Genomic DNA, 10,556 nt, shown 5'->3' with positions numbered 1-10,556 from the left:
GGTCCCTGGGGGGGGGAGAGGGGGATGTGGGGCTCAGCCATGGAATCCATGGGGCTGAGCCATAGAATCCATGGGGCTGAGGCATGGAATCCATGGGGCTGAGGCATAGAATCCATGGGGCTGACCCACAGAATCTATGGGTCTGCCCCATGGAATCTATGGGTCTGCCCACGGAATCTATGGGTCTGCCCTATGGGTCTGCCCCACGGAATCTATGGGTCTGCCCCATAGAATGTGTGGGTCTGCCCCATAGAATGTGTGGGTCTGCCCCACGGAATCTATGGGTCTGCCCCATGGAATCTATGGGTCTGCCCCATAGAATGTGTGGGTCTGCCCCATGGAATCTATGGGTCTGCCCCATAGAATGTGTGGGTCTGCCCCATGGAATGTGTGGGTCTGCCCCATGGAATCGATGGGTCTGCCCCATAGAATCTATGGATCTGCCCCACGGAATGTGTGGGTCTGCCCCATAGGCTCACCTGACGACGCTGAACTTGAGGCTGTAGTGGCCCCCGCTCTGGATGATGGGGGGGTAGCAGAGCTCCACTGCTATGGAGCTGCCCTATGGGACCTATGGGTCTGCCCCATGGAATCTATGGGTCTGCCCCATAGGCTCACCTGACGACGCTGAACTTGAGGCTGTAGTGGCCCCCGCTCTGGATGATGGGGGGGTAGCAGAGCTCCACTGCTATGGAGCTGCCCTATGGTATCTATGGGTCTGCCCCATGGAATCTATGGGTCTGCCCCATAGGCTCACCTGACGACGCTGAACTTGAGGCTGTAGTGGCCCCCGCTCTGGATGATGGGGGGGTAGCAGAGCTCCACGGCGCCGGGGTCGGCCCCCCCCAGGAAGCGTTTGTCCTCCAGGGCCTGCTCCACGGCCTCGGCCAGCTTGCAGTGACGGACCTTCTGCATGGGGGGAACAGCGGGGGTTGGGTCAAAATGGGCTAAAAACAGGGATTTTGGGGAAAAATGGGGGAAAAACAGGGATTTTGGGGAAAAATGGGGGGAAAAAACGGGTTTTGGGGAAAATGGGGAGAAAATGGGGGTTTTGGGTCAAAAAATGGGGATTTGGGGTAAAAAAATGGGGATTTTGGGTAAAAATGGGCGAAAAATGGGGGTTTTGGGTAAAAATGGGGGAAAAAACAGAGGTTTTGGGGAAAAATGGGGGAGAAACAGCAATTTTGGGGAAAAATGGGCAAAAAATGGTGGTTTTGGGTCAAAAAATGGGGATTTTGGGGGAAAATTGGTGAAAAAATGGGGATTTTGGGTCAAAAAATGGGGATTTTGGGGGAAAATGGGTGAAAAAATGGGGATTTTGGGTCAAAAAATGGGGATTTTGGGGGAAATGGGTGAAAAAATGGGGATTTTGGGGGAAAATGTGTGAAAAATGGGGGTTTTGGGTCAAAAAATGGGGATTTTGGGGGAAAAATGGGTGAAAAATGGGGCTTTTGGGGATGAAAATGGGGGGCTTTGGGGAAAAATGGGGGAAAACCATGGGGGTGTGGGTGTGTTTTGGGGCTGAAACGCACTATTTTGGGGGTCCTGAGTGTATTTTTGGGATGAAAAGCGCTGGTTTTGGGTTCCTGAGTTTATTTTTGGGGTGAAAAGCTCTGTTTTGGGGTGAAACTCGCTATTTTGGGGCTGAAACTCGCTGTTTTTGGGTCCTGACCTCTATTTCTGGCCTAAAACTTGCTATTTTTATGCTGAAACTCGCCGTTTTTTCGCCCTAAGGTGTATTTTGGTGCTGAAAATTGCTGTTTTTTGGCCCTGGGGTGCATTTTTGGTCCGAAAATGCCCATTTTTGGCTCATTTTGGGTCGTTTTGGGGTCCCACCTCATCTGCATCCACGATCTCCATGACCCTCTCCTTGAAGAACTTGCTGAAGAGCTCGGAGGTGATGGCGGCCGCCCTGCGCATCAGCTGCACCTCCCCCTCCTCCTTGGCCGCCATCGTGTAGGCCACGGCCGCGCTGATGTCCACCTGCAGCCAATGGGGAGACGCCATGGTTGCCATGGAGACGCCATTGGTTGCCATGGAGACCACGTGGGGACCATAGGGACCCCATTGAAACCATAGAGACGCCATTGATGCTATGGAGACCCCATCGTTACCATGGAGACCACATGGGTACCATAGAGACGCCATTGATGCTATGGAGACCCCATCGTTGCCATGGAGACGCCATTGGTGCCATAGAGACCCCATTGGTACCATGGAGAGCCCATTGGTACCATGGAGACCACGTGGGTACCATAGAGACCCCATTGATGCTATGGAGACACCACTGTTACCATGGAGACCACATGGGTACCATGCAGACCCCATCGTTACCATGGAGACCCCATTGATGCTATGGAGATGCCATTGTTACCATGGAGACCACATGGGTACCATAGAGACCCCATCGATGTCATGGAGACCCCATTGATGCTATGGAGACCCCATTGATGCCATAGAGATGACATTGTTTCCATGGAGACCACATGCGTACCATAGAGACCCCACTGAAACCATAGAGACCCCATCATTACCATGGAGACCCCATTGATGCTATGGAGACCACATGGGTACCATAGAGAGCCCACTGAAACCATAGAGACGCCATCGTTACCATGGAGATGCCATTGATGCTATAGAGAACCTATAGTTGCCATGGCAACCCCATGGATTCTATAGACAGCCCATTGATGCTATGGAGACCCCATTGATGCTATGGAGACCCCATCGGTACCATGGAGACCCCATTGAAACCATAGAGACCCCATTGATGCTATGGAGACCCCATCGTTACCATGGAGACTGCATTGACACCATGGATACCCCATCTGTGCCCTGATGGTCCCATTGACCCCATGGACACCCCATTGACCCCATTGCCCCCCATTGACCCCCATTGCCCCCATTGACTCCCACTGCCCCCCATTGCCCCCCACTGACCTTCTCGAAGGGCTCCTTACTGAGGCACTCGTTCCAGGCCCTAAGGAAGTCCCCTGGGAACTGGTCCTTGGCGAAGACCCCCAAGCGCTTCCCCCCCCGGCTGCCCCGCAGGGCCTCCAGCAGCCGCTCAAAGTTGGCCTGGTTGCTCTCCGTCTATGGGGGGGACAAGGGGGGGGGTTGCTATGGAGACGGCATCGTCGCCATGGAGACCACATGGGTACCATGGAGACCCCATCATCGCCATAGAGACCCAGTTGAAAGTGTAGAGACCCCATCGTTACCATGGAGACACCATTGATGCTATGGAGACCCCATGGATGCTATGGAGACCCCATGGATGCTATGGAGACGCCATCGTTACCATGGAGACCCCATTGAAAGGATAGAGATGCCATCGTTACCATGGAAACCACATAGGTACCATAGACACCCCATTGAAACCATAGAGATGCCATCGTTACCATGGAAACCACATAGGTACCATAGACACCCCATTGAAACCATAGAGATGCCATCGTTACCATGGAGACCACATAGGTACCATAGACACCCCATTGAAACCATAGAGATGCCATCGTTACCATGGAAACCACATAGATACCATAGACACCCCATTGAAACCATAGAGACTCCATCGTTACCATGGAAACCACATGGGTACCATAGACACCCCATTGAAACCATAGAGATGCCATCGTTACCATGGAGACCACATAGGTACCATAGACACCCCATTGAAACCATAGAGACTCCATCGTTACCATGGAAACCACATAGGTACCATAGACACCCCATTGAAACCATAGAGATGCCATCGTTACCATAGAAACCACATAGATACCATAGACACCCCATTGAAACCATAGAGATGCCATCGTTACCATAGAAACCACATAGGTACCATAGACACCCCATTGAAACCATAGAGATGCCATTGTTACCATGGAAACCACATAGGTACCATAGACACCCCATTGAAACCATAGAGATGCCATCGTTACCATGGAGACCACATAGATACCATAGACACCCCATTGAAACCATAGAGATCCCATCGTTACCATGGAAACCACATAGGTACCATAGACACCCCATTGAAACCATAGGGATGCCATCGTTACCATAGAAACCACATAGACACCCCATTGAAACCATAGGGATGCCATCGTTACCATGGAAACCACATAGGTACCATAGACACCCCATTGAAACCATAGAGATGCCATCGTTACCATGGAAACCACATAGGTACCATAGACACCCCATTGAAACCATAGAGATGCCATCGTTACCATAGAAACCACATAGGTACCATAGACACCCCATTGAAACCATAGAGATGCCATCGTTACCATGGAAACCACATAGGTACCATAGACACCCCATTGAAACCATAGAGATGCCATCGTTACCATAGAAACCACATAGGTACCATAGACACCCCATTGAAACCATAGAGATGCCATCGTTACCATGGAAACCACATAGGTACCATAGACACCCCATTGAAACCATAGAGATGCCATCGTTACCATGGAGACCACATAGGTACCATAGACACCCCATTGAAACCATAGAGATGCCATCGTTACCATGGAGACCACATAGGTACCATAGACACCCCATTGAAACCATGGAGACCCCATTGAAACCATAGAGACCATAGGTCACTATGGAGACCCCATTGATGATATGGGGATGCCACTGTTGCCATGGAGACCCCATTGTTGCTATGGAGACGCCATTATCACCTTGGAAACGCCATGAATGCTATGGAGACCCCATTGAAACCATAGAGACCCCATTGATGCTATGGAGACACCACTGTCACCATGGAGACCCCACTAAAACCATAGAGACCCCATCGTTACCATGGAGACCCCATTGATGCTACGGAGACCCCATCATCGCCATGGAGACCCCATCATCACCATAACCACCCACTGAGACCCCCCCATACCCTCCCCATTGCCCTCCATTGAGAACCCCCCATAGACCCCCCCATTACCCCCTATATCCCACCCCATAGAGCCCCATAGAACCCCACAGACCCCCATAGAAACCCCATAGAGCCCCTTACCTTCTCCCTGACGAGCAGGCTGATGCTGGGGACCCCATTGCCCCCCTCGGTCCCTTTGGGGGGCACCAATTGCTTGAGGAACTCCACCTTCTTCCTACTGGCCAGGAGCAGGATGCGCTGGGCACAGAGCACCAGGATGGTGTCGGTGAGCTCATAGCCAAAGAGCCACGTCTGCAATGGGAAATGGACCAAAATGGGTTAAAATGGGCCCAAAATGGGTTAAAATGGACCTAAAATGGGTTAAAATGGACCCAAAATGGGTTAAAATGGGCCCAAAATGGGTTAAAATGGACCAAAATGGGTTAAAATGGACCCAAAATGGGGTAAAATGGGCCCAAAATGGGTTAAAATGGGCCCAAAATGGGTTAAAATGGACCCAAAATGGTGGAAATGGACCAAAAATGGGTTAAAATGGGCCCAAAATGGGGTAAATGGACCCAAAATGGGCTGGAATTGACCCAAAATGGGGGAAAGGGACCCAAAATGGGTTAAAATGGGCCCAAAATGGGTTAAAATGGACCCAAAATGCGTTAAAAATGGACCCAAAATTGGTTGAAATGGGCCCAAAATGGGTTAAAATGGGCCCAAAATGGGCTGGAATGGACCCAAAATGGGGGGGAATGGACCCAAAACTGGGGAAATGGGCCCAAAATGGAGGAAATGGGGCCCAAACCGGGTGTTTTTCCTCCCAAAAAGATAGGGTTTTGCCCAAAACTGCTGGTTTTCCCCCCAAAGTGGTGGGTTTTGCCCAAAACTGGGTGTTTTTCCCCCAAAACCTGGTGCTTTTGGCCCAAATCCAGTGTTTCTCCTCCCAAAGTGGTGGGGTTTGCCCAAAACCTTCTTTTATTGCCCCAAAATGACATTTCCCCCCCCCAAAATGACATTTTTCCACCCCAAAATGTTTTTTGCCCCAAAATGACCTTTTTTTTGCACCCAAATGCCCATTTTTATTCCAAAATTACCTTTTTTTGCCCGAAAATGACGTTTTTCCAACCAAAATGACGATTTTCTGGCCCAAAATGACATTTCCCCCCCCAAAAATGACAATTTCCTCCCCAAAATGACTATTTTTGCCCCAAAATGACTATTTCCCTCCCAAAAAAAGCCATTTCCCCCCCAAAATGACGTTTTTTGCCCCAAAATGATGATTTTTTCCATAAAATACATTTTTTGTCCCAAAATGACATTTTTCCCCCCAAAAATGACGATTTTTTTGCCCCAAAATTCCATTTCCCCCCAAAAAATGAGATTTTGCCCCAAATGACAATGATTCCCCCCCAAAATGCAAATTTCTCTGTAAAATGACATTTATTGCCCCAAAATGGCATTTTTCCTCCCAAAATGACAATTTCCCCCCCAAATGCCATTTTTCCCCCCAAAAAAAGCCATTTTTCTCCCAAAAAAGCCATTTCCCACCCAAAATGCCATTTTCCCCCTCAAAACGCCATTTTCACCCCAAAAATGACATTTTTTCTCCAAAAAATGCCATTTCCACCCCAAAATGCAATTTCCCCTCCCCAAAACGCCATTTTTCCCCCAAAATTCCATTTTCCTATCCAAAAATGACATTTTTGCCCCAAAAATGCCATTTCCCCCCCTTAAAATGCCATTTTTCCCTCACAAAATGCCATTTTTTCACCCAAAAAATGCCATTTTCCCCCCAAAAAATTCCATTTTCCCTTCAAAAATGCCATTTTCCCCCCCAAAAATACCATTTTCTCCCAAAAAATGCCATTTTCCCTCAAAAAAAGCCATTTTCCTCCCAAAAAATACCATTTTTGCCCCCAAAATTCCATTCCCCTTTCAAAAAATGCCATTTTCCCTCAAAAAATTCTATTTTTTCCCCACAAAATTCCATTTCTCCCCAAAAAATGCCATTTTCCCCTCAAAAATACCATTTTCCCTCCCAAAATGCCATTTTTTCCCCTCAAAATGCCATTTTACCCCAAAAAATGCCATTTTTCCCTCACAAAATGCCATTTTTTTCACCCCAAAAACGCCATTCCCCCCCCAAAAAATACCATTTTCCCCCCAAAAATGCCATTTTCCAGCAAAAAAAGCAATTTTTGCCCCCAAAATTACATTCCCCCCTCAAAAAATGCCTTTTTCCCCCCAAAAATGCTATTTTTTCCACACAAAATACCATTTCTCCCCCAAAAATACCATTTTCCCTCCCAAAATGCCATTTTTTCCCCTCAAAATGCCATTTCCACCTGCTAAAATGCCATTTTTCCCTCACAAAATGCCATTTTTTTCACCCCAAAAATGCCATTTTCCCCCCAAAAATGCAATTTTCCCTCAAAAACAGCCATTTTTCCTCCCAAAATGCCATTTCCCCCACAAAAAATCCCATTTTTGCCCCCAACATTCCATTCCCCCCTCACAAAATGCCATTTTCCCCCCTTAAACTGCCATTTTCACCCCCAAAATTCCATTTTTCCCTCACAAAATGCCATTTTCCCCTCAAAATTGCCATTTCCCCCCCCCAAAATGATGTTTTCCCCAAAATGACATTTTTCCCCCAAAAAATGCCATTTTTCCCTCCCAAAATACCATTTTCCCTCATAAAATGCCATTTTCACCCCAAAAAATGCCTTTTTTCCTTCACAAAATGCCATTTTCCGCACAAAATAATGTTTTTCCCAAAATGACATTTTTCCCCGCAAAATGCCGTTTTTTCCTCTCAAAATGCCATTTCCACCCCTCAAAATGCCATTTTCACCCCCAAAATGCCATTTTTCCCTCACAAAATGCCATTTTCACCCCCAAAATTCCATTTTTCCCTCACAAAATGCCATTTTCACCCCCAAAATTCCATTTTTCCCTCACAAAATGCCATTTTCACCCCCAAAGTTCCATTTTTCCCTCACAAAATGCCATTTTCACCCCCAAAATTCCATTTTTCCCTCACAAAATGCCATTTTCCCCTCAAAATCACAGTTTTCCCCTAAAATATCATTTCCCCCCCAAAATACCAATTTTTCCCCCAAAATACCCATTTTTCCCCCCGAAACGCCCGTTTTTGCCCAAAAAGTCCCGTTCTGTGCCCAGATCTCACCTGCAGCGCTGTGGATTTGGCGTACACGATCTCCTCGTCCACCCCCACGGCCACCACGATGGCGTCGACCCCCCCCAGCTCCTCCTCTCCCCTCTGGGGGACAAAGGGGGGCGTCAGACCCATAGGGACCCATAGAGACCCCATAGAGACCCATAGAGACCCCATAGCCACCCATAGACCCCCATAGAAACCCACAGACCCCCATAGCCCTCCCTTTATGCTTTCCCCCCCCATAGAGCCCCATAGCCCCTCACAGACCCCCATAGAACCCCACAGAGCCCCACATAACCCCATAGAGCCACATAGACCCCCATAGAGCCCCATAGAAACCCATAGACCCCCACAGGCCTCTACAGCCGGGCACTTTAGGCCTCTCTCCCCTCATAGCCCCCCACAGAACCCCATAACCTCCCATAGAGCCCCATAGACCCCCACAGACCTCTATAGCCCGCCACTTTAGCCCTCATTCCCCTCATAGCCCTCCATAGCCCGCCATAACCCCCCATAGCGCCCCACAGATCCCCACAACGCCCCACAGATCCCCATAGCGCCCCACAGACACCCACAGCGCCCCATAGATCCCCACAGACCCCTCTACAACCCCACAGCGCCCCACAGACCCCGATACCTCCCCCCTTTAGGTCTCGTTACCTCACGATCCCATAGCGCGCCATTACCCCCCCCCCCCCCCCGTCACCACTCTTCCCGCCCCCAACCCCGTTTTCCGCTCCGGACCCCCATAGCCCCCCCTATATCACCCCATAGCGCCCCATAGCGCCCCATAGCACCCCATAGCGTACCTCCCATGCGCCATAGAGTCGCCGTAGCCGCCGGTAGAGCGCGTCCCTATCGATGCTGAGCGCCATTGAGCGGGGGGTCCGGGCCGCACCCGGAAGTGACGGCGCCGCCGCGACTTCCGGTTGCGCTCTGGGGTTGGGTGGGCGGGGCGAAGGGGGGGAGGAAGCGGCGGCGTCACGTGACGCGGGAGCGCGGGAAAAGCGGCGGCGACCTCTGGTGGACGGCGTGAGGTAAACGGGGGAGGAGCGGCTTATTAATGATGAAAGGAGTAATTAATGAGGTAATTAATGGGGTTATGACGTAATTACGGTGGTTATGGACGTAATTAGAGTAATTAGTGACGTAATCGGGGGGATTCGTGACGTGATCGGGGTGATTTGTGGGGTAATCGGGGTTAAAGGGGGGAATGGGGGTAATTAATGAAGGGTGAATTAATAAGGGGGTTAATGGGGTTAATTGATTGATGAAAGGTTTATAAGGGCGTTAATGGGGGTTAATTAATGAAGGGGTTAATGAGGGGGATAATGGGGGTGATTAATGAAAGGTAATTAAGAAGGGGTTAATTAATGAAGGGTTACTAAGGGGGTTAATGTGAGGTAATCAATGGAGATTAAAAGGGGGTCAATGGGATTAAAGAAGGGGTAAATTAATGAGGGGTTTAATTAATGAAGGGTTCATTAATATGGGGATTAATGAGGTAATTAATGAAGGGATTGACTAATAATAGGGTTAATGGGGGTTAATGAATGAATGGTTAATTAATCAGGGAGTTAATGGGGGTTAATGAATGGTTAATTAATAAGGAGTTAAAGGTTTTTAATTAATGAGGGCTAAATAATAAGGGGTTAATGAAGGGGTATTTTATGGATTAATTAATAAGAAACCTAATAAGGAGATAATAAAGGGGTAATTAATGAAGGAGTTAATAGGGAGAAATGGGGGCAAAGGGCAGTCGAGGGGTCATTAATTAACAAGGGGGTTAATTAATGGATTAATAAGAGATTAATGAAGGATTAATGGTAAAGGGATTAACCAATGGACATTAATCCATGGGGATTAATTAATGGCGATTAATTGATGGGGAGCAATCAATGGGGATTAATTAATGGCGAATAATTAATGAGAATTAATGTGGATTAATTAATGGGAATTAATAAATGAGCCTTAATGGAAGGCATTTGATTGGGATTCATCAGTGGGGAGAAATGGCGATTAATTAACAGGGATTAATCAATGGGGATCAATTATGGGGGATTAATGGCGATTAATTGATGGGGAGTAATACATGGGGAGTGATCATTGGGGATTAATCAATACGGATTAATAATGGCGATTAATTATTGGGGACTAATCAAGGGGGATTAATCAACGGGGATCAATCAATATGGATTAATAATGGCGATTAATTAATGGGGATTAATCAACGGGGATCAATCAATGGGGATTAATCATGGATAAGCGGGGCGAAAGGGGGGGGGAAGGAAGCGGCGGCGTCACGTGACGCGGGAGCGCGGGAAAAGCGGCGGCGACCTCTGGTGGACGGCGTGAGGTAAACGGGGGAGGAGCGGCTTATTAATGATGAAAGGAGTAATTAATGAGGTAATTAATGGGGTTATGACGTAATTACGGTGGTTATGGACGTAATTAGAGTGATTAGTGACGTAATCGGGGGGATTCGTG

At 48.4% G+C, this 10,556-nt stretch overlaps 1 protein-coding gene across 1 annotated transcript; it reads right to left on the bottom strand.

Annotated features, from left to right (window-relative positions):
* Positions 1 to 738: 738 nt before the first annotated feature.
* On the bottom strand, positions 739 to 8,944 carry SUPT16H (SPT16 homolog, facilitates chromatin remodeling subunit). Its single transcript, XM_061343951.1, has 6 exons — positions 8,879 to 8,944; positions 8,079 to 8,171; positions 5,021 to 5,191; positions 2,941 to 3,093; positions 1,837 to 1,983; positions 739 to 909 (listed from the first exon to the last, which is right to left on the bottom strand). The coding sequence occupies exons 1-6, from the start codon at positions 8,942 to 8,944 to the stop codon at positions 754 to 756; spliced, it is 786 nt and encodes a 261-aa protein (XP_061199935.1). The 3' UTR covers positions 739 to 753.
* Between the last annotated feature and the right edge of the window lie 1,612 nt (positions 8,945 to 10,556).

Source organism: Neopsephotus bourkii, unplaced genomic scaffold (assembly GCF_033783945.1).
Source record: "Neopsephotus bourkii isolate Nb327-2 ecotype Australia unplaced genomic scaffold, CSIRO-AGI_Nbou_v1 NB_1834, whole genome shotgun sequence".
In the NCBI taxonomy this organism is placed as follows: domain Eukaryota; kingdom Metazoa; phylum Chordata; class Aves; order Psittaciformes; family Psittacidae; genus Neopsephotus; species Neopsephotus bourkii.
This window is presented reverse-complemented; position numbering and strand designations above follow the sequence as displayed.